We start from the raw sequence: 25,269 nt of genomic DNA, 5'->3' as shown, positions 1-25,269 counted from the left end.
AAAATCAATATCCTTTTGTTTCAGCCCCCCGAGGCAATGAGAGTGTCTGAATAAGATTGTCCGTACTGTCTGTTGCTGCCAAGTTTCTGTCACCACTTACACAACTAATGACAGACACATTAACATGGACTTGCCAGCTCACACATTATTACATGTAGTCAAAGACAGACAGCTAAATATGTGCGCATACTGTGTGTGTGTGAGTGAATGCATGTGTATCAGGTGACAGAAATATGTGTAGAGGGACTCCTTTGGAGACAGGTTAAGCACAGCAGCTTTATAGGTGAGGCAGCTGATATAATAAGATAAATTAAAATGTGACAGACGAGACGGGATGGCATGTACGAGTCAGTTCATTTACTCCTGCTTACGAAGGCAGAGTGGCTTTTAATGGGAATACAGATAGACCCCTCATTTGAATAGTGTGTGTGTGAGTTTGTGTCATAATGCTTGCTTTATGCCCAAAGGGGACCCTGTAAGGCAACACTGTAAGACATCTGATCCAAAGCTAGTCTAGACAGCTGCCTTACAATGCTGTTTATTGATCCCCGCATGCTCCAATTAACCCTCACTTCAGAATTTATATTCATGCTCACAGAGTCATGATGCAGCCATTGAAAAACTAATAAACTGACACTTACTTTCACACAGTAATGACCCAGTGCACTAAGACCCCCTGCTTACACAGACAAAACTGCATGATGCCCTGTTAAATCCTCAGCTACTTTGGAGACACACATCCTGTCTGAATGTGTGCTTAAGGTCTAATCATAGCCTGCAGTGGTATACATACGTGTGTGTGCATGTGTCTGTTCATTAGAGAAGACATTTTCAGTAAATGCCACTTATATATCAGTCTTATCTCTAAGCTAGCTCCTGCCATTATCAATGTTTTTCCCTCAGGTACCAACACCACACTGATATTGGCTTGCTGTGAATTTCCACCTCTACATTCCATCACTCCGAGCATTTGTATGCATGAGTGTGTGTGTGTGTGTGTGTGTGTGTGTGTGTGTGTGTGTGTGTGTGTGTGTGTGTGTGTGTGCTTCCGTGCTTGTGCGTCTGTGATGTGGTGAAGGGCAGTATTAAGTTGAGCCCGGGCACAGTGTCATTGAGCTCATTCAGATTCTTTGCTGCATTTGTGTAACCATGACGCTTCTCTAACCAATGAGAGAGCCAAGGGAGGGAGGACGGGGTTACTATGGTTACCATGACAGGGAGCGTTGCCTCGCTTTACACAGATGTTGTAAGTCCGTGTCTTTTTAATTGCTTTTGTGTCCGTACATTCATGTGTGTATACATGTGCTTGTTTCTCTGCTTTTAAGAAATGATTTGACAGGATATGGTCTTCCAAAAAGAGCGCTGGGTCTGGCAACCTTCTACATTAGTTTTGTGTAGATTTAATAAATGTTATTAGTTTATTCAAGTGGGAAATGCATAATATGTATATTGCACCCCGTATAGCAAAAATTCTCAGATGGTCTAGATGGACAGTGTAATAAAATCTGCATTATTATTATGGAAGGGGTAGGTGGATTCAAACATGGGCAATACAATTGAGCACCTCAACTGATAATACGTTCAGGGCTGATAACAGTTGCTCTAAGGGATTGCTGCACTCATGAACCAAGAATAATCCATGCTACACTAACACCCAGAACTGCACCACTATTGTCACTGCAACTTCTATGTAATAGCATGAAAATAAAGAACATGAAAGTACAGTAAAGAATGAGAGAAAGGGGAGAAAAGTCCAAATGCAGGAAAACTCATTCTTTTAGGAATACAAACTTCAGATCTGATTGAATGCTTATAAGCAAGCAGAAAACTTTTTTTTTTTTTTTTAATATTTGTGTGCGTCAGGCACTGGGGGCTGGCTGGCGGGGACTAACTGGAATCCACAGGAAGCAAGGATTAAAATAAAAGAAGTGATGGAATCGCGATAACAAGAAGAATCCAAAATCATGACACTGTTAAGAATACTTTTGATGAGAAGAGTTTGCCTTTCTTCTTATTTTTGCTCATTTTGTTTTAAGATGAAAGGGAGTTGTGTGGCACAAAAGCGTCCGCCAGTGAAGTAAAAAAATATCGGGAATGTTCGGTAACTTCAGACTCATTGAAATTAATGACATGTTCCCTATTACAGTACAGCCTAGTGGATGTTTGCATCACATTTGCAACTTGTGAGAATAATTAGGCATTGCCATCTTTGAATATTATCTGCAGCACTCAATATCTGTTGAAATTGCCAGGCAATTACTCTCTATCTAGAACGATGTCCAAAACTGCTAACTGCAAAGCACTAATTACCAAGTCAGTTCACTCGCGACAGTGGACGTGCCCTTATAAGAAGTCTTTTGTTATGCTATTGTTTTCATATGGTCTGAATAATTACGTCTATATGACAAGGGTACAAATGCAATTTTAGTTGAACACAGTCTATTCTTGAATAATTTAGGCCTTGCAGTCCAAGTAAATTAAAGATGGCTCTACCAAGACGTGTGGAGTATTTCACCAAACAACAGCTTAACATCAATACATGTGTTTTTCTGTCCAGTTTATGGCCGTGCCCCCATCCCCATGGCAGTAGTCCGCAGGGAGCTGTCCTGTGAGTCCTACCCCATTGAGTTACGCTGCCCAGGCACAGATGTCATCATGATTGAAAGTGCCAACTACGGCCGCACTGATGACAAGATCTGCGACTCGGACCCCGTCCAGATGGAAAACACGCGGTGCTACCTGCCTGATGCATACAAGATCATGTCACTCAGGTCAGTTTGTATGTACGTGTTTGAGTGAATGTGTGATGTGTCTGAGCGGAACATTTTCGAAGAACTGTAAAACCAAAACTGACAACCACAGTGAACATAATTAATTCTTTGTGTTGCTTTGTTAATTAAGTTCGTCCCATGGTATCCTTTTGGTGCAATGTTGAAGGCTGACTCATGACACAAAGACAGAGCCGAGACAGGAACAGTCTGAATGGCTTTACTTACTCTAAACCCCAGAGATCCTATCTTTAGCAGGTGTATTGATCCTCATTAAGTACCATGGTATGAAAAAGTGTTTGCCCCCTTCCTGATTTCCGATTTTTTGTATGTTTGTCACACTTAAATGTTTCAGATCATCAGATCAACAAATGTACATATTACACAAAGATAACAAAAGTAAACACAAAATGCAGTTTTTAAATGAAGGACTTTATCATTAAGGGGTAAAACATGCAAACCTAAATGGCCCTGTGTGAAAAAGTGATTGCCCCCACTTTGTTAAATCATGAATGAACTGTGATTAACCACGTCTTTTACAAAGCTAAGTAAGTTTCCCTCCCACTTTAAGGCCTGATTACTGCCTGTAATCACTTAAACAGAACCTGTCTGACAAACTGAAGCAGGCTGAGAAATGCAACACAACATGTCACAATCGCAAGAGACAAGAAACAAAGTCACTGACATCTATCAGTCTGGAAAGGGTTACCAAGCAATATTTAAGGCTTTGGGACTCCAGCAAACCACAATGAGAGCCATTATCCACAAATGGCGAAAATATGGAACAGTGGTGAACCTTCCCAGGAGTCGCTGGTCAACCCAAAAGACCCCCAAAGCGCAGTGAACACTCATCCAAGAGGTCACAAAAGGTCAGGGTTTATTATTCAACAATAAGAAAGTAACTGGGAAAAAAATACCACCCATTGGAGAGTTCAAGGAGGAAACAGTTACACAAAGACTCGCCTCACATTTGCCAGAAAAAATCTTAATGCTCCCCAAGACATCTTTGAAAATACTCTGTGGACTGAAGAGAGAAACGCTGAACTTTTTTGGAAGGTTTGAGTCCTGTTACATGTGGCATGAAACTAACACAGCATGTCAGAAAAGGAAGTTCGTACCAACAGTAAAATATGGTGGTGGTAGTGTGATGGTCTGGGGCTGCTTTGCTGCCTCAGGACCTGGAAGACTTGCTGTAGTTAATGGAACCATGAATTCTGCTGTCTACCAAAACATCCTGAAGGAGAATGTCCGGCAATCTGCTTGTGACCTCAAGCTTAAGCGCACTTGGGTTCTGCAGCAGGAAAATGATCCAAACCACACCAGCAAGTCCACCTCTGAATGGCTGAAGATAAAACAAAATGAAGACTTTGGAGTGGCTCTAATCCAACTGAGATGCTCGAAATCCCCCCATGTGTTTTTCCCACACCACACTATATATCAAGTTCTGAATTAACTATGAATTTACCCACTTTCAAGAAGTTTACACCAAACAACAGCAGCATAAAATGACAGAACTGCTAAACTGTAATGGGGGAAAAGGACAATTGTGACGGATTATTTATAGAAAGCAGTGTAGTCTTATCAGACAATGGAAGCGACTCAGGTGACACTTCTCCTGCACATCTCTCCGGTGTGCCTGCCTCCTCCTCTGAGGGTGCTGAAAGGAACACAGCAATCTCAGCGTCTGCTCCGTGGAAAATTATCATTGAACAACAGGCTATAATATATGGATAGTTTAAAAAAAACATTATAATGATATATTATGTCATACAGCATTTTATGTCATAATACATGGAGCTCACAAATTAAGGCTTACATAGTAAAGCAAATTTTCTTTACTTTAGAATTTTAGCAACTGATTTTTCCACTTTTTCTGTCTTTGCGAAAAATACAATATTTAATATTTAGGCTGCAAAATAATAATAGATTTCCATATCTCCTCCTCACTTGAGACTATACTTTTATTAACATGAGTGAGTGCTGTTTTAGCTAACATCTTTTATCTAACATGTTCAGGTACTTTCCTCTGATTATCCTAACATTTAGTTGGTGAGTAGCAGAATAGAAAAGAGAACCCAGCTTGTGATTTAGGGTTACTGGAAATGGTTTTTAATGCTGTTGTAGTCTCTGCACTTTACATATATTTTGTATTTGGCAGGTAGTTAGTTAAAGCTAGTTGGCAAATGATAGCATGACAAAAATAGCAATAAAGGGAAAGCACCGTGCTCTGTAATGAGAATGTCTGGCTATAAATAATTCATTAATGTCACCATTAGTATCTGGATTTTCCAGGTCCTGTGTTAATCTCACTTTCAGTTCTCTTTCTTGCTGTCCTATTATTTTCTCTCATCTTTTTTTCCATCTCAATATTGCTGTCATCTTTCCCCATCCGTCTCCCTGCTCTGTTTCTCTATCAAACCACCTGTCTGTGTCATGTGGTGGTGCTCTGATTGCGACTGCTTTGGCCTAGCTTGGTCTCTCTTCTCGCTCTGGCAGCTGAAGCTTGTGTGGCCACTTTCCTACAGCCCTTTCCATCCATAATTTATACGGAAGCCCGCACACACACACATGGCTTCTACCACACACAGCATACACTGCCCAGGGGCTACACCAGACTTTAAGCTCCAATTAGCAGAGCCAGAGGCCATACTTAATCTTGAGGGATCCTCTGTGGAGGTGACTCAGACCGGAAACAACTGTTTATCACATATATTTGTGGTGAACGGTTTGCGAGTTCCAAGATGCCGCGAGTGGGCCTTTGTGTCTACTTGCACAATACTCTGCAAAGCTCGGATATGCTCTTGCATACAGTATGTGTGTCCATGTTTGGCATAAATGCTGACAGTGAATCTTTTAGTGTGCGCTCATGCACATGTTCGTTGTATGCGTTTTTGCACGTTAACGGGTATTGAAGGCTTCACTGGGAGTTTGACCGTGGATGTGTGTATGTATATACTTTCAACTCTTCCCCATACTCTCACATCCATTTTCTTCAGTCTGTTTCAGCCTGTCTTGTTTCCACTCTCTCATTCCCTCTATGTCTGTATCGTCTCTGGCTTTCAAGCTCCGCTCAACTGGCTGATAAAATCAGAGCATGTTCCGCCTGCCCAGTGTTTCCTCAGTATCACATTCTCTCTTTGTTTTCCTCCCACCACTCTCCAAGGCCAATGAGTGTGTATGTATGAGTGTGTGTATGTGTTGGTGAATGTGCGCATGTGTGTGTGTGCGCTAATGTTTGTGTGCGTGGATGTGTGCGCCTATACCACATAATTGGTCTTGATATCAAAGCCTCATATCTCCAGAGGGTCTCACAAGGCTTCTCAGGCAACCTAGAAAGGACCTGATACCGCTGCATTTCCCAGATTATCTCCCCATTGGGATACACTGGGTTGAAGGGGAAACGAAGCCGTGGCCATGAAAGTTACGCTTAATCTGTTTTAGTGATACAGTGGCCTCAGTTCAATGACTCACTCTGTTTTATCAGGTTTTGAACAGAGGCACCTTTATTTGAAAATGACTACTGAAAATCCTTTGTTTTAAGGTCTCTGCAGCTTAATTATTTCTTTTTTTAGGTTTTACCTTTGATATTAAATTAAGGCATTGTGAGTATAATTCAGTTTTTAATTCTTTGTTAGACTCACCCCACTGGCACTGCACTTCATACTTAGTTTCCTAAATGTCAGGATGAATTTCACAGTACCGGTTACTGCTAGGGTGTGGCTGGGTTGCATGCATATGTGTCACTAGTGACTTATATGAGGAGACATTTGATGGTTGACTGTGCAGTTCTACACTGGGAGAGAGCTGCAAGCCAAAATGCCGAAATGCCTTCGGGGATAGCGATTTATTCACATAAAAATGACTTGATGAGTTCTCTGGAGATGCTACAGAATTGGACCAAGTACCTTTCAGCACATTCTCTCAGATTTTCCCTCTTAATCTCACACACATGCATTCGCGCTCTTGAGGCTGCAAGTGTCGATAGTGTGAAGAACGTGTGGACGTTACACACGGCCACACAAACTCTGTTTTGTTGCCTCTGCCACAGCTATCGTGATAGAAAATTACTTCTGGACTTCAAACAGACTTTCCCTCGATACCTCCATACCACCTTTCCCACCTTGTCACCTTGTTGGCCCTTCAGCCTTTTTTTTCCCGCTCTCACCTCTCTTTTTCTCGATTGCTCTCGTTTTCTCTCCTTTTCCATTCCTATTGAAGACGCCTCTCAACACAAAGGGAAAGCACTTTGACAAGAGAGACAAGGGTGGGGAGTTGTTCTCCCTTCTCCTCTGTTCCCCGTCTCTTTTGGATGTGTTAAATAACAACATGCTTCATTTATTATTCTCCCATCTGTCACCCTCTTGATATCTCAATTTTTGTCACTCCATTCTTAGTATTTTTTTTCTACTCTCTCCTCATTCCTCAAATTGCTTCTCACCCCCTGTTTCCCACCCTCACTGTCACTTTTCCTTTCTCACTCACCATCTGTTTTAGCTTTCACTGGCTTTCCTGTTTTTCCATTTGCTTTTTTCTTTCCTCAACTCTGGGGAGAGATGAGGTTGAGGCTAAAATGCAAGGCCTTATGGGTTGCATGGTTCCGGTATTTTATAGTGAATTCTATATTTTCTCCCTGTTTCGAACCAGGATGCTAGGGTTGACGGCCAGAGTGACAACCCAGGTCTGCAGATTAATCCTTCAGTGCGTCCCCAAAGATTCTAGGTGCACTATGGCTGTAAAAACACATATTAACACCACCGCTGCGTACTAACATGCAGATGAAGGCGCGCACATGCATATGTGAATGCACGTGGCAGCTCTTAAATGCATACTCACGCTCTCTCTTGCCCATACACATACTGCGCTCAGAAAGAAATAGAGAGTTTCTTCTTAGTTCGTAAGCCTGCTCAACTTCTTCTTCTCTTTAGAACTGCATCTAAGCCTTCAAAGCTCCAGGCTAGTAGTGTAGCATGTGAATGTATTTGTGTGCATATGTACTGAATATGTGGTTGTGTGTGAACATGTCTGAGTGTGTTCATCTTTAGCTGTATGCATTTGCATACGAGTCCGTATGTGTTATTGAGCATGCACTAGCAAGCTTGAACTACACACGTGGGAGACTCTAAAGGAGCCTCTGAAGTTCTTTTCCTTTGACTCTCTGAATTATAGAAAACCACTTGAATCGCAGACTGCAGTCTAGTGTTAGCTGTGTGCTGCAGTCTCAGACTGTCTAACCAGCAAACTATGCTATGCAGTCTGGCACTTTTTTCCAGGCATACCTGCACTTCATGTTACTTCTCCATTTGAATATAATCCATCTCTGTAAAAGCTGAAGGATAAGAAGAGAGAGGTGGAGCAGATAGTGACAGAGGGGCAGATAAATAAATGCTCCAAACATTACATTAATCTAAAGCCGTGAAGTCCAAAAACAAAATGCTAAATTAAAGTTTTTCACCACAGAAACTGAGGCTGTGACTGTGTTTCTTCTCTGGGTGTGAGATATCTTGCAGAGGTGGACTCACCAGGATATTAACAATTATATCTTGTTATTATATCTATCTCTGACTTACTCTGTCTCGATCTGTTCGCTCTTCTTCTCTCCTCCCTCCATTAACTGTACCCTGCTTCCCACTGAATGAGGTCATATCTGGAAATGTCCTACTTAATGTGTATGTGTGTGTGTGCATGTTGGTGTATGCAAGTGTCTGTGCTTGTGCTACCACCCTAACATAGTCACCACGGCTACAGGAGATGCCCTGCGGCACCCTGGGGGCCCAACTGTCACCCTTGCTCAGTGTGGTAATTAGGACCCACACACATACGTACGCACACGCAAACACAGATAGACGAATAGGAAAAGTCCAACTTAAAGACTGACTGATTCTGGCACACTGAAACACTGACAGAAACTTTCCCTCAGATATGTGACAGGAGTGAACACACGGGGTCCTTTATAATCTTAACAATGATCTTGTTCTTTCTATTGTTCTTTATATATTCCTCTCCGTCTACCCACGCAAATATACTTTCACCCAAACTGACAACTGTTCTCTTTTCCCAAAACCTCTGTATTTCCACATGTCAAAGTCTCCACCATCTGACCCTGTTCTCCTTTCACCATGGCTCTGCTAACCTTCGTTATCATGCTTCACTGAGCACCAAAGCTGCATGGCTGCCTGAGAATGGTCTGAGACACCACACGCTTTCTCTTTTTCTCTCTTCCACACAAAGTCTGGCACATCCAGAGAGTAGCACGGCACGTGAATCAGTGCCTCAGACATGCTGGTGTGCTGTAGACAGTGACTGACTACCTGACTGACTTGATACTTTGACGCTGACAGTGAAGCGCAAATCCAAACCAGGACACAAGGAACAGCCCTCGTCTCCCCTGCACAAGCACAGCATCCCATATTTTTTTATGAGGTGAGGCTGACTAAATTCTACTAGTCAGTTGCTTGATGTAGCATTGCTCTGTCGTCTTGATGGTGATGGTGTCTTCCACGCTCCTCTGCATCTCACCAATCAAGAAGACAGCACATCTGTCTGAAACGCGCTCATCTTTTAGCTTTTAGGAGGATTTGGGGTTCGTGTAAGCAGGTGGTTTGGATTAAAATGTGAAGTTGGAGGTGTCACATTTAAATTTAGAGAGGGCAAGGTAGGGAGAGACATAGGGATATCAGCTAAGGAATGTTACTAGGTGGAAACGGGAGAAAGACTCTCCGAGTGTGTCCTGGAATCGGACGACGTGGAAGTTGCCATGGCTACCGGTGGAAGAGGAAAGGAGAGACGGTGGAGCTCAAAAACTATACTTGGCAGTCAGCCTGCTCAGAAGCTAGAAGGGTAAAGGGGTTTGTTTGCCTCTGTTTATGATAAGACATACATTATCATCATTGCTATTATTATTAAGCAGTCTTTTAGTTGTAATAATCATTTGTTATCCACACACATAACATATATCATACACCTCCAAACTAGGCCCTTTTCTAAACAATGAATTAACATGCATTACACATTCAGTCTCGTTCCACTTGGAGTTATACTCATTTCTTTTTTTCTGACATAAAAGAAATGGAAAAATCCAATATATGACATCTCTACCTGCCATACTGAAATCTGATAGTGTTGTCATCATTTCTTAAATCATATATTATCTTAACAATGTCACAGGCATTATGCAGGCTCACAAATGTGTGTGCCATTTGTCATTTGCATACAAATGGCTCTCTGTATGAGAGCAAGCTTACAACTGCTGTAGCTGATTTTTAAAGAATGTTTTATCTGTTCACAGAAGTGTGTCAGTGGTTGATTTTGCTGACTTGAATGCAGGTTGTTGGATTGCACTGAGAATCTAAATTGTATTTAATGTTCAAGTACACTTTACATCCAGAATTAAAACAGGATGTTGAAGAAAAGGCTCACTCTCAGGCACTTTTTATTGAATCTATAGCTCAGTCTTTCAGCTTTTCTCCTTTCGATGTAACAGATCTGTAGAGCTTTAAAGCAATTGAATGCTAATAAGACTGCAAGTCCTGAAAAACTGGATCTAGATTTTCTCAAGTTAGCTACGGATATTATAGCAGAACTATTATCCATCCATGCATCCATTTAGTTCAGGGTTTTGTGTATTAGAGCCTGTGCAGCTAGAACAGTGGTACACCCTAGGCAGGTTGCCAGTGTATTGCAGGCCTATAGCAGAAATACTGAAAATATTAACTACTAAGTTTTAGAAAACAGCACAGCACAATAGCCACTGCTATTTAAGAGGTAAATTACATTATTGAGGCAATGGACTGCGGAACATACAACATTTCTGCTTTTCTTTATTTGCTGAAGGCTTTTGACACAGTTGACTATGCCACTTTGGTGGATAAACTACATAATAATGACTTTTCTGGGAATGCTGTCAGTTGTTTTTAAAATTACTTGTCAGATAGAACACAGTAGGCCCACTTTGCTGGATCTTCTTCCTCTTTTCTTCCTGTATCAAAGAGGCGTGCCCCAGGGGTCGACGTTAGGACCACTGCTCTTCTTGATCTTTGTGATACTTATCAAATGCTGCATTTCTTTTTTATGCAAATAACACAGTTATCTGTTTTCATTCTCCTTAAGTGGTACAAAAAACTCAAATTTGCAAATCCAAGTGCATGCTGTTTTCAAATGGCAGAGTTAATATCTAATCTTCCTAAGATCAAAACTGCTCAAGGGGCTGAAATTAAAACGGTAATAAGTGAACTGAAATTTAAATTAGGTTTAATTTTTAGGAACAAAACCTGTTTCTAAGATAAGAAGAGCTTTATCTGGTAGAAGTGTATAATAGTATGTGTAAATAAAGTCTATAATACTTAAGTAATTAAAATGAGACATTTTCAGATTATCATTTTTTATCAGGATACATTTCATATTATATCCTATTGTGCATGGATGACAATGACAGGTAAACAAGGCGGTGCTTTGCATTTACAGGAGCTACACACATTCAACATACAGTAATAACAACATCCCATATTATGCTGTGCATTGAATATTGTAAAGTTAAAAATATCACATGACACACAGATATGGGAGAAAACAGGAGAGAGTGGCATCCTCCAACCAAATATTAATAATGTAGCACATTTCAAAGTTTTTTCCCAGTGGGGAAAACAACGTTATTTTACCTGTGGCTTGTTTGACAGGCTGTTCGAGAGCTGACAGAAACACATTTGGGGACTGCCGAGGAATGTTTGTGTCTATGTGTGTGGGAGAGAGACAAAGAGAGAGGCAGATCTGTCATTTCTTCATAAGTGTGGTGTGGTGGGGCTGGCAGAGGATGTGCTGCATCTGCTTCACGATACCCCATGGTACACATGTGCGCAGGCTTGCACTAACACATATATAGGCGCCTTCTTTTGCTCCCTTACCTCTGTCACTCACAACACTCGCATCATTTTTCAATTACATATTAAATCACATTTCCTGTGCACCCTTCCACACTTCCTGCCTTTTGTGTTTGTCCTTTTAGGCATCCTTTCCCATCACTCCATTTGTCCATCTCCAAACAGGCCTGTGTATGTGTGTATAACCACATCAGGGAGCTAATAAAGTAGAAATGAGGCCAGTAGAAGAGGAATCTCATATGTGATGTGTGAGGGGGGCAGAGTGAGTGGTCAGCCTAACAGGTTTTTATCCTGTTGTGAGATATAGTGAATGGGCTCTATCTGCTGTCAAATGGGTTTTCCTGAACTCGCACAGGAGATGAAGAGCACTCTGAAATCATCTTCTGGGCTTTTTTCCCCCCCTTACTTTCACAAACACAAGACTACTCAACTCACACCGGTTAATTTTTGCTACTTTGTAGATTTCAGTTGAATTTCTTTATATTTTAAAAGCTCACAAAAAATATATCTGATTCATTGCAAGAGTAACCAGTGTTACAAATCATAGCAATAGATAAACTTGATGGGGTATTTAAGAACAAAATGCCGCTTCCTTTGCTACAGGAACTGGACCATTCTTGGTAGATTTCTATATTTTTTCTATATTTTTATGTTGAGCCATATCAGACTCTTGTATCATTGGATCCACTAACTGCCAGATTCTGGGTTTGTGTAGCTGTCCAGCTGTCAAAAACGAAAAAAAAAAAAATCCAGTCTTTCTGCAAGTTACGTCACAGTGTGGGTGAACAAGCTGACAAAAATAAGATGGTGACATTATGCAGACCATGAGTCCGTGTTGCATGCTCCAAGCTTTGCACAGCACTCCTAGGCAGCTCTACCATGAGATGTCTCAGTATTCTAAACCCTCAGTGCCTCTGCAGGTGTGAAAAGAAAGAAGGAAAGATGCTCAATAATGCAAACATGTTGCAAAATCCTCCAACAATCATTTGCATGCATGTAAATATAAACAATTAGAAATTAACATAACTTTATATTACTCATCATTTAATCGTTTTTTCTGTATTACGTAATAGTTTTAGTGTCATCACTGAGAGTTCGAGTTGTGTCTATAGTTGCATTAGGGAAAAATGGATGCTAAAAAAAGGCCCTATTAAAGTTTCTGAAATAAAGCCTGCTCCTTAAAAAGGTGCTGCACCCAGTCACACCCTGTGCTGTAAACAACTGTGATGAAACACAGCACTGGTGGTAACGGTGATATTTTTACCAATTTTATTAAATTTGGCATTTAATGGGTCGAAATTACATTAACACGCCATCTCCTGTTTTAAATCCCTGAACCTTGCAAGGCCAATGCTGACACAGAATCATCCATTTGAGACTTATCTATGTCCAACCTCCCTGAGCCACCACTTTTGAGTGGTATTCATTTTCAAACGTGATGATAGAGAGAAGAGTTTATGTCATATTTTGCTAACTCACATAAATATGTTTTATTCTTGGCACATAATTGTGCTTTTGAGCGCTTAAGATACACCACCTTACTGTATTCTTTTCTTTGAGAAAATTGTATGGCTTTGAAGTGGCTGCAAATGAGCACTTTTCCTCGATGGCAACACAGCTGCAAACAAATGTTACATTAACACTTAGACATCCATTGTGAGAGCTCCAGCTTTGGGCATTATGTGTGCCTTAGCCAGAGGCATGGAGGGATACATGAGTCTTATCATCATACTGATCTCTTAAACCTAAAATGGCCCCTCAGAAACACAAGGTACCTGTAATATGTCGTCATTATTTGTGAATGTTTGGCTCTTTCCAATATTCTCTTCCTTGTAATAATCCTAATCCTTGTACTTGACCATTTTCAGAGGAATGGGTGCTTTACTGGTTAAGCCACATAACACTGACCTATGAATTATTCAAGGATAAAAAAGGCACCTAACTCACCTAACCAGGGTTGTGTCTACACATAACAGACAAGTTAGCAAAGAAGCAGTTTTAAATGGTATATAATGTCACTTTTTCACTAATGATCTATCACCAGAAACGTATTTGCATTTCTTTAACTGAGTCTATGAAAAAGACATAAAGTAGCATTTTTAAACCAACAAGGTGATTCCCAAAGAGCTTTTAGCTGAAACGCTGGCATATCTCAGCATGATGTGCAGCCTTAAAAAAATGAGGAATTTGAACAAGTGGAGAACAAAAGAAGACGTGTCATCCCTAAAAAACTAGAAAACGTCCTTAAGACACAGGAAAAAAACGACTGTTAACTGAAGGGTCTTTAGAAATAGTCTCAGTGGAAGTGACGTGGTCAAAAAGACAACAAGCTTAAACAAGAAATGGACGAAAATGAGTGGCAACAGGTTTTGTGGAGGGCAGAATCTAAATATGAAATTTCTGGCTCAAGTCATCATCAATATGTATGGAGGAGATGAAGAAAGTAGTGTCTACAGCCATCTGTAAAACAAGGTGGAGTCTTTGTCGTGGTTTGGAGCTGTATTTCAGCCATTGGTGTTGGGGATCTTGTCAAAGCTGATTGAATCATGAATGCAGATATGAAATACCATCTGGAAAGCAACTGATTGGCAACAACTTCATTTTTCAGCATCACAATGATCCCAAACACACTGCCAATGCAGCAAAAGCATACCTGGATAGAAAAACACACAGTGGAACAGTCGGATTGGCTTTCCCAGAACATTATTGAAGCAGTGAAGAATCATCTTGACAGAGAATGAAACAAAAGGCAGCCAACATCCAAATATGAGCTCGGAAGGTCCTTCAAGGAACCTGGAAAACTAATGCTAAAGAACGCTTGTCTAAGAAATTTCAGGCTGTGTTGAAAAATAAAGGCGGTCATACAAAGTATTAAGTTTCAAGATTGTTCGAATAGTAGAAAGTCAGTTTCTATTTCCCATTTTCTTAGAAAAACATATAGAAATGACTGGTTGCTTAAGTACTATACATGTATGTCTATATTAGTCCAGTTCAAGTATCTTCAAGTTCATTTAATTGTTTTTTTATGCTTAGTGAACACAGTTGATGTTTTTTTTTAGATTAATATTCAGAACGTTTGTGTGTGTTAAGCATGTTCACTCACAGAGTGCTCTGGAGTGGTTTCACTGTATTCGAACACTGATTCCAGAGGACTTTGGAGAAGCTTTATGCGTCACTCACTCTCAGACACTTCTTTCAACTCACGAGGATTAGTTCCCAGCTCTCTCTTGTTCTGTAATTATATAGTTCTTCAACACATCTGCATTCTAGCACACACACACACACACACATGCTCAAACGCGCACACACTCGCAGACAAACACTCAAATATTTATTCCATTTTGCATCTGCTCACAGACATACATGTGCTTGCACATATGCATAAGCATACCCCACACACACGCTCCAACAGGCAGCGTCAGCCTCATCAAATCATCAGTCAGTTATATGAGGGATAGAGACAGAGATGGAGTGAAGGGAGGTCTGCCAAACAAAGTGAAAAACATCAGAGACAAGAACAACAGCAGCACCCACTGCAGCATAGCAGCTTTCTCTTTCCCTGCCTGCCACAGCTCGGCTTTGTTAGTGAATAGTTTGTTTGTGTGCATGTGTGTGTTGCACGTTGCAAGGAAGAAAGCCAGCGGGCCAGGCGGTATCCAGGCCACTGCCTTGTTTTGATGTGGTCATGCTAATTAAAAAAGGAGCTTTTCTGCCAACTCTAAGAAAAACACAGAGAAAAAAAATATATAGAGCCATTTTGGTGTTTGGGAAAAAAAAAAAAATTGTAAAGGTGCGTGTGTGTGTGTGCGCGCGCACGTTCTGCATCTCCTCCATTAATCATGGGTCACAATGCAGAGAGGACATGAATTGTAAATTTTTGCTGATGTTCTCGTGTTTTGTTAGGCTTCTGGATAAACATGTTGGCAGTGAGGAAATGAAAGTAACGTTGACAAATAAAGAATGAGATGGAGGTACTGGGAACATAAGGGAGTCTTTTTTGGACCTGACTCAGACTACTGCCTCAGACAGAACGGTGACGTCAGCAGAGGCTTTACTAAGGATGGAAGGATCGAGGGAGAAACAGGGGGAGGCTGGAGATGACGCCCTGAGGGAGGCGGGGATGAGAAAGGTATTAAGCGGGGAGAGAGGAGAGAAAAAGAGAGAACGGCAGCAGCAATAAGCAGCCTACCACATATATCTGGGTGTGACTTAGGAAACTGCTGCTAAGTGGGTTTAAGACAGATAAACAGACGGAAAAAAACAGGCAGTCGGAATGAGAGACAAAGAAGGAGGAACAGTGAGGAATAATTCCTAGGCGGGAAGGATGAGGACAAAGGCTGAAAAAAGAAATTGGTTTATTATCTTGGCTTAGAGAGTGTGGGGAGGAAGAAAAAAGGTAGTGCAGACAAAAATAGACAGAGAAAGAAGGAGTGATAGCAGAGAGATATAGCTCGCAAGAGAAGATTATGCCAAATCTTTGCTTGATAGCTTTTATTTAAAATAATAGTCAATAACCTTCAGTGCTCATGATTCAGCCACGAGAGCCCTGAGCCATTTTTTTTACATGAAGCAGAAATATATTGACAATTACACATACCCATGGCTACTGCAAAGACTAACATTTCTCTCACTTTTCCCTCAAACTCATTTTTATCTGTTGTTTTCTTCAGCCCTGGATTCCCTGGATCAGGCATACATGATTTAATGTAATTTATCACACTATATAGTGTAATAAAATACATATATATATATTGATTTCAGTTGTTAGTTTTAATAATATGTACAAGAAACAGAAAAAAAGACTTGTTCGATTTTAATGTTTTCACTATTATGTGTTTTCTATAATCTTTGTGTCTCATATTACGGTTTACTTTTTTGCACTTTCTGGCACAAAATAATTCTACAGGTGATCAAACGTGATGTCACTTCCATGTGTAAATCATCGTGTGAGATATGGAAATCTTACAGGACTTAGACATGAAACATAAACATTTACTGGAATATTTTACTCTTTTTTTCAGACGGGTTGTCACTTCAGTGACTCGGAGAGTTCAAAGCGCCGCAGCCCACGATAACACATGCAAACACTCGAAACACAACATAACTAAGAAAACATTCATCAAGTTGACATCTCTACCACTGCAAATATTTCCAGACACAAGCTCTAAGTAGCCCACATGATAAGAAGATAGATGTGTTTTGTGACTTTTTGAAGCTATTAAAGTTGGCTATTCATTTGTGCTGTTAGCAAATAAGCTTAAATTCACAGCAATTCCTGGCTGGCTCCATCACTTTTCTTATATTGAGCTTTCTCAGCCACTGTGTCTCTTCAGTGTGAAGACATCATAACTAGCGGCTAGTTGTTGTTGTTTTTTTTTTAACTTTAGAAAGTTATGTGAGGTCGTTAAAGGGAGTTTTGTGCTCTGATTCACCAGTGAGTGCCAGCCATTCGTGACCTTTGGTGGGTGCTGTGAGGAAAGTTGTGGCACTGTGTCAGTTTTGTGTCCCCCGCCCCCCCTCGGCCCACAGCTCTCACTGATGACAGGTGACCGATGATGAAGGTACCAGGGCAAGAAATTAAAAAGCACAGAGGCGAGAAAAAAGAGAGGAGGGAGAGAAGATGGGTGGGTATTGTTAGAATATGACAGACTTCACAACACAAAGAGTTTGAAACCATTACAAATTCCAATAAACCCTCACGTGATCAGAGACACGCTGGTCAGCGAGAGACGCCAAGCTCCAAAAAATTAAGGGGAGTTAGTTCTTTCTAGGCTACATTAGTTCTCTGTGTTACATGTGAATATTGAACTAATAATTAAATTAGCTCCTATGAATATTTCATTATGCAAATTGTTGAATGGTATTGTAGGAAAAGAGACTTGAGGGGTTCTGTATGCTCATTAAAAATATCTCAATGGGAGAATATGAATGTTTTGAATGTAAATGTCTTCTGTATGACAGGTGTGCACAGAGGGAGAGAGAAGTTGTGCTAATTAATATGAAAGAGATGGTCATCGACATTTTAAAAATAGCTTTTTCTCATTTGTCTGTTGTTGCTATTCTTGTATAAGAAATATGTTTCAGTCGTGCGCTTTTGTAGCTCATTTAAACTTGGAAGTACAACTAAGATAAAGTGCGCGTTTTATGTTATTACACGCATGCATCATCGTAACATATGCGCTTCAGTCATGCACCAGCAAATCTTTTGTGGTTGTGAGGAGCAGCTATGAAATGTTCAGTGAAACTGACACGTAAATGTCATGTATGCATTTTCACAGCTGCTCATATACACGCGTGTAAGCAGAAACCCTAAAAGACACACAGGGTATATACTACATCGTGTGCTGCCTTGCACAACCTGTGTTAATAAGAGTGAGTAATACTTACTTTTTGTGTGTCAGAGGAGAGGGCCCCCTGGTAATTAGAATTAATTATCTAAAGTCTGGGGCAAAATAATCTTAAAGGCATAGGTTATTGCTTCACACACTCGTGCAGGTGCACACAGACACCCACATACATTCAACACAGAAGTGTCCTTGTGCCACAGCTCTTCTGTATCCATTGTGGGCCACCTTTGTGTACAAGTGAACTCGGTGAATCCATTACTGTTATGTTCACTTCAGGTACCGGGTAAGGCCGTATCGTCTGCTCTAGTGTCAACATGAAGAGTCCTTAAGCAGAGAAGACTCTCGAGTGTCAGGATGACTCGGCGGATAAAATAGATCTCGCTCTACATTATATCACATGATATCAGGATATGCGTTTTGCGGCGTAGCGTGCTTGGGATCCAGCTGAAAAAAAAAAATGATGCAACCCCAGTACAACAGCCCTGCAATAAATCCCGGCTCCTCGATGGCTGTGGTGTTCCGTTTTTGTTTTAAACCTTTTACAGAAGGCTGATTCAGCTGCGCGATCATTTTGGAAAATGTAGTTTGTGGTGCTGCTGAATTGTATCATGTTACAGGTCTTTCAATTGATTTGTGGATGTTTTCAACTGACGCTATCCATCTATCCCATCTATCTGTCTATGTAGATGCAACAACCGTACGCAGTGTGCTGTGGTGGCCGGCCCCGACGTCTTTCCCGATCCCTGCCCCGGCACATACAAATACCTTGAAGTCCAGTATGAGTGCGTTCCTTACAGTAAGTACTCTCTCTCTCTTTCTTTTTAAAAAAAATATTCCACCACTCTTCAGTATATGAATAAATTGCAGTTTTTGTTATGCCAGGCAGCAAAAACTTCAGCAGCTTGGTGCCACAGTAACTTTACATGGAAGTTATAATATTATGCCTCTCCCCCCCTCCGGGAAAGTCAAAGGTAGCAAGGATGAGAAACAAGGGCAGTCTCAGATGATTACAGATGGTGATGTGACCTTTGACCAGGTGGTAAGAGACTGAGAGGGCTTTTTAAAGTGGCTTTTTAAAAATCTTTTCCACTAGAATGTGGGTTACAACTCGCTTCAGAACAAATGCATAAGGGATCAGCGTGATGACTTAGTGGATTAGATTTTTTTTTGTCCTTGATGTTTATTTTTCACTACATTCCAGCAAAGTTAGAATGCAGGTGGTTGTGTCTGTTTAATGAAAAAGTTAAATCTCATGCGAATACTAGCCCCTCAGTCATTTTCCCATCACAACAGGCATCAACAGGTACTTTGTTCAGGCTGCAGTTGCATATGTGAAAGCCACAAAACCCGACAGAAGTTAGGTAAAGCATAAAAGATGAAAAGGGAATGCGTCAAAATGACATTGCACCTCCAATGAAATGAGAAGAGATATGTTAATCATCAAGTAAAAATTTCAGGTGAACAAAGTAACGATGCCAAAATATTACTTTATCAGTTAGAAAATTCCGCTTGATATTTTCAAACATTGCCGTCAGATTGGATTGGAGATTAATTTTATTTTTTTTTACCTGACTGTGATACATGTCTGGCTTGTAAAGCTATAAACATGACTGTGGTAGAACAGTTCTAAGCAATACAGTCAAGAGGACATACAGAGTTGGAACTGAAAAGCTTATTTCTGCATTCTTTGTATCAAAAGGTCAATTTCCAAAGAGATGTAAAGAAGTTTAACTTTGCCCTCATAACCCACACACGCTTTATGCAAAAGCCCTCCTAAAGTAAGAAATAACAGATGCACTTTAGATTTGTCTACGGCCTTGGCACCGCAGTCCATACAGACGGCCAAGGTGATCTCCCACACTGAAGCATTCAATTATGTCTGGCTAAACGGCTCTTGCCTGGCGTCTAGAATGACCAGCAGATTAAATAATAGGACTATCAGAGCCCTCTCTGGAGCAGATGGAAACACAACCTGATACCTGCTTAATGCCCCACCACGCACGCACAGCACACACACGCAGGCATCAAAAAAGACTCTGTAGCAGTGTGTGTTTTCACTCGTCTCTCATTCATTCAAGACTTGTCTGCATGTTCCGTGTTTTTATTTGATATAACCGCACACCTGCTTGAAAATACAGCGCTCCTTATTTAATGGATTTGTCAGTGTAAAGAATAGTGATTCAAAAAACGACAGAGTGCAAAAGGAGACGAGTTGTGTTTTTGGATCTGATAAACAATGGGTCAGTCAGGGTAACAGTGTCCCCACGAAAATACACAGTATCTGAAATCAAAGTCATTAGCGAGCTCAGCTAACAGAGGGCGGGATGGAGAGAGGGAGGTGATGCATTGGAGAAAAAGACAGTGAAGGAGAGAGAGAGAGAGAGAGCTTTTGACAGTACATTAGCATCTGCTGTGTACTGATTGAAGAGTTCAGGCTGGATCAGGTAGCTGTGTGATACACTGCCTTGCTCGCGTGTGTGCTTAGCCATGGGAAAAGTCCAACAGGGGAAAAATGTGATGTATAAAAAAAGTGAAACCTTTCACATAACCTTCACACGGAATGGATCAAATATTTATAAAATCAATTCTTTTTTAAAAGTCATAATATTGCTTGTAACTTAGAAGAAGGCACTCCTGACATTTGGGCTGGAGTTTCAGTCGTCAACATTCACACTGGCGCGTTTGACACCGCAAATCAATGCTGCCAGCGGCATCGTCGTGAAAGATGCATTTTGTTAGACAATAAGTGATGAAATATCTGCAAAGTGTTGTAAATCAAGATGGATCAATAGAGGAGGGGCTTCTATGATAGATTCACTATATGATAGTGTAATGAAATTTGTTCTGAAATGAATACCAGCTGCATTTTTAATATGTCATCATTTATAAGCAGGCTTGGCTTTTGTGCGCTCAAATAACTATAACGTCAAGGGATCCACTCGAGCAGATCTCCCCTGACGTCGAGCGCGCTGGTGGCGGTGCTGTCTGTTGAGTGTAACCACCTGAACCCTTGCAGTCACCTGTAAGGCCAGGTGTTGCTTATCACAGGCCAGCCGCATGGAAAGGAAATGAGCCGATCGACTTTAAAGCGCAGGCATACTTTGCCTGAGCGCTGCCAATCGAGTAGAGTAGGTGCGTTTCGCTCTGCATAGATATAGTAAACAATTCTCAAAGTGGGTTGTAAAACAGGTAATTTAATTATGTGCGGTTCAGTTTTCAGGGAAATTTTGCTCCTCCATCTCGCCTGCTTTTATTTAATTTTTTTTTTTTTCCCGAGGATTTTTTTTGGCTTGCGCTACCCCTCGCAACTCCTCATCTCTCTTCACTGCACTGTAGGTTTTTGGCTCTTGTCCAAAGCTACAATCAAGTGCTGTCTCTTTCTCTCTCCGACTCTCTGTGGTACGAGTGTGTGGCAGTCGTGTGCCAAACTAGCCAGCTAGCTTTGGCAGTAATTAGCCACCTGTGTATACTTGCTCATCGCACTGCAGGCAGACTATAAATATCCATACATTAGCACACCGCTGTACAAAGTGCTTCTCCAAGGCAACTCTGGTGCGTGGACAGATTCAATCTCAGCAAATGTGTGCTGCTGAAGAGCAGACACATGATACGTATTGTTTCATTCATGTTCGTCCGTTAAAAAAGCCAGGAACACTTAGGATTATGTCTATCCGTTTCCTCATCTTTATGTGGTATACCCTGGCTCTCCCGGCTGCTGTTATGAAGCAATTAGCCTACTCCCACATTTAGTGTATTAATCAGAAAAGCCAGTGATATGTTATGCAATACCCATGCAGTCTATTTTAGACAATAGAACTTGGCTCAATAGGAAAGCTAATTAAAAGATAAAATCACCTTCTTGTCTGTCCAATTAAAGACTTCTGTCAGATTGGACCCTTGGAATAACTTCATCACAGTGACATGAGAAGCCCTGTTTGTGTGCGTCTGTGTGTGCTTCCTTGTGTGGGCGTGTGTGTATATGTGCATGTTTTGTGGGGGGAAAGTGCTTGTGTGTTTGTGTCTCTCTCTGTACATGCATGTACAGTATATGCGTGTGTGTGTGTTTATGTGGGCACATATGCAGGCATTTTTTTTTGTTTCCCGGAGAGAGCAAGGGAAGATGGGAAAGGAACCAATGAGACAGAAGGAGAGACGGCAGAGCGACAGCTGAAACAGAGATAGAGAGAGAAATAGAGAAATAGGTTAGACGAGGCCAGCAGACAGGGAACAGAAAGAATGAATTAACTGATAAAAGACACAGGGTGAGAGGTGGACAGGGTTTGGTTTGGGGGAAGTAGGAGAGATACAGAGGAGGTACTGGGTGAGAATGAACGAGGCGAGTGGGAGGGGTGAAAGAACAGGATGAAATAATGCAATAGAATAGCAGGTGAGGATGAGAGGACAGGAGAAAAAGAATAGAATAATGAAAAAGAGAAAGAAAGTAGAAAACGTCTGCGCCCATAAACGACCTTGGGCTTTAGCCGGCTGAGCTGATTGGAGATCACAGATGATAGCGGTAAGGCTGCTGTCGCCACTCGTTGTCTGTAGAAACACACACACGGGCATGTCGGCGCCCCCCACGCATACACACACATTACACACACTTGTGAGCACACACTGTCTTTCCTCCTAGACGAATACCTACTTAATAAACCATACATTTTCAATAAAAATGCTAATTATCTTTACACAGCAGCACAGTTAGGTTAACACAGCTTCTCTGTGTGTGTGTGTGTGTGTGTATGAGAAATAAAAATAGAAAACAGAGAAATGAACTAAAACGAAAGGCATGCAAGGTATGGGTGTAAAAGTTGTTCGTATAATTACAGATTTTTTCAGACCATTTTACTGAAGATATTAATGAATAATTACATGATTTTTATTAAATCAAACTAGTCAGGCGACACATCCTCACAACACACCGTTGCAGTTTGCGTTATTGCTGATATTCATTCAAAGCCATGCTAGGAATAAATTAGTTGGGGTTTTTTTCACAGTAGCTGCATAGCTAAATATTCAATAGTGCAGTCCTAGTGGTTTTTGCAAATGATCAGTCAAAGATACTGGATAGATAAAAACACGCCGCTACCTCTGCAGAATTCAATTATGAATAACACAGCGTGAGAGAAGATGCTTTCTTGTTGACGTTTTCTTGGAAACAAGGACGCGTTTCTGGCAAGTTGTCATAAGTCCATATTTTTCCCTCCTCTTTCTCTTTTAGCTACACTCAGCAGTTTAATTAGCAGTAGCACAAAAGACTTTTCATCTCTTGCATCATCTTGCATGCTCGAGCTGCCCTTGAGAAAACCTTGAGGTTTCAATAAATATCCGACCACCCTATATTCGCTCTGTCAGACCGTCTGCACTGGAGAGGAAAAAAAAAAATCAATGACTGTTATGACAAACTTTCATTTCTTACCCTTGTCCTCAAGATTAAAAGAGAGATACCGCAGAACAACCCTGCAATGAGCTCACCAACAGAGATATCCATTAATCTGGTGAAACAACGAGCAGCAGTACAAATTGAATGACATTTGTCTGACATTTTGTGTGCCATTTGGTTTACTTGTTGCTGCCACACTTTTTCATTTGAAATCTATTAGTTGCTGGCAACCTTGAACTCTGTGTGTTTTCCTCTGTGTCTGCGAGGCTCCGTAAGAGCCTGAGGTAATGTGAAGGCCTCATTGTTTGGTGTCATTAATCCTCGTCTTCTCCACTGCGATGCCTTTCTTTGTGTTATTTATATGTACGGATGCCGATGTGTGTGTGTCGTTCTATCGCGCACACCCCTCTGCCTAGACAGACTATCTGCTTTCTTTCCAAGATTTTCTCACAAGGGAACTGTTTTCTTGTGACGAACCTTTTTATATCTTACCTCGCAGGGACACACACACACACACACGTGCACACACGGATGTACACACTTGTTTTAGGTTTAACATGATCTTCTTTCGGAGATTGCTTATTTATCGGGAGTTGTGCTAAGCCGCGCAAGTTACCATGCATTTTTCATGAGCTTAGGATTTAATGGTTGCCTGTGTATGAAGGTGTGTGTGTGTGTGTTCTGTGTGCCACATGTGTTTGTGTATGCCTTGTGGTTGAGGATAAGTTTGGGGTTTAATGTAGTAAAGAATTAAGACATGCAGCGTGCAGTATGTAGTGCATCTGTGATATATGTAAACATGTGAGGTCTGGAAGTTCTTCCAAATGTTTTTTCCTTTGAAGACTCTGCCTTCCTCTCCCCTACCCACACCCACACATACACCCACACACACACCTTTCTCATGGGACTAGTTCCATTCAGCAGGTCTCTAAGTCTTGAAAGACACAAGGGCACTGCCTGCAGGATTAAGTTTCTGCCGTGTTCACATTCCTCTCAGTCCCTCTGGGACCAAGGTGGAATGGAATTCATATGTTTAAGAGGTTCCAGGCAATTGTGCACATTTCATTGCCGGGCAACATGAACAATCCTCGCAGATTTTTAAGGATAATGCTTTGAATGTAATAGACTGGGAACTGGTGTTGGGATTGAAGCAAGCCAGCTCTTTTAGTATGCTCCTGCTTGCCCAAGAGATGCCTTCACTCTCATTTTCAGAGGCACACAAGATGACATGACATACACCAAGCATTAGCTCACCCACTGTGCACCAGAAAGCATTTTAATGTGGCAGTTTTGGCTGGTCCACTGAAAAGCAATCCCAGTAATCAAATAAATTTTCTGGTTTTCATTGCGCCGCCGCTATTAGCATACATTAAAGAGCTCATTATCTCAGGTCATTTTGCATTGCTCTATTTTGTCCTGCATCGGGTTGAGGACCACCGCGGACAGCGTGAACATGTGTGCTTGAGCGTGTTGTGCCATGCTCCTGTGTGTTTGCTCTCATTTTGTCTTCCCTCCCTCGTTCTGTGTCTGCCTGACATGTGCATCTCTGTCTGCCCACATGCGCGTGTGCAACATATGTGAGTTGAATACTGTCAAATAGCTTCCCCATTGCAGTGCAGTCTCCTCAGACGCTTATGTAATGTTATTACCAATCACACATGGAGAGCATCCTGGCACTCTCACAAGGTTAGAATGAAATATGAGGCCGATTATGGAGATCTGAGATTGTATTATCATGATTTCCTTATTATTGCATCATTAATCTATTTTTGTCTCTTGTCTCTATCTCTTTCTTTCTCGCTCTTGTGCTTTCTTTTTTTCTTCAAATCTTTTGCCTATGGCTGGTGCAGAAGTAGAACAAAAAGGTAAGTCTGTGAAGCAAGCACGCCCACATTCGC

At 41.2% G+C, this 25,269-nt stretch overlaps 1 protein-coding gene across 1 annotated transcript in view; it reads left to right on the top strand.

The window, feature by feature from the left end:
• The window catches only part of adgrl3.1 (adhesion G protein-coupled receptor L3.1), a 115,365-nt gene that overhangs the window by 34,744 nt on the left and 55,352 nt on the right, over positions 1–25,269 (top strand). Inside the window, 3 exon segments of the mRNA XM_025907760.1 lie at positions 2,558–2,771; positions 18,675–18,784; positions 25,222–25,236. Coding sequence (XP_025763545.1) covers positions 2,558–2,771; positions 18,675–18,784; positions 25,222–25,236 — 339 coding nt within the window.

Source organism: Oreochromis niloticus, linkage group LG6, assembly GCF_001858045.2.
Source record: "Oreochromis niloticus isolate F11D_XX linkage group LG6, O_niloticus_UMD_NMBU, whole genome shotgun sequence".
In the NCBI taxonomy this organism is placed as follows: domain Eukaryota; kingdom Metazoa; phylum Chordata; class Actinopteri; order Cichliformes; family Cichlidae; genus Oreochromis; species Oreochromis niloticus.
This window is presented reverse-complemented; position numbering and strand designations above follow the sequence as displayed.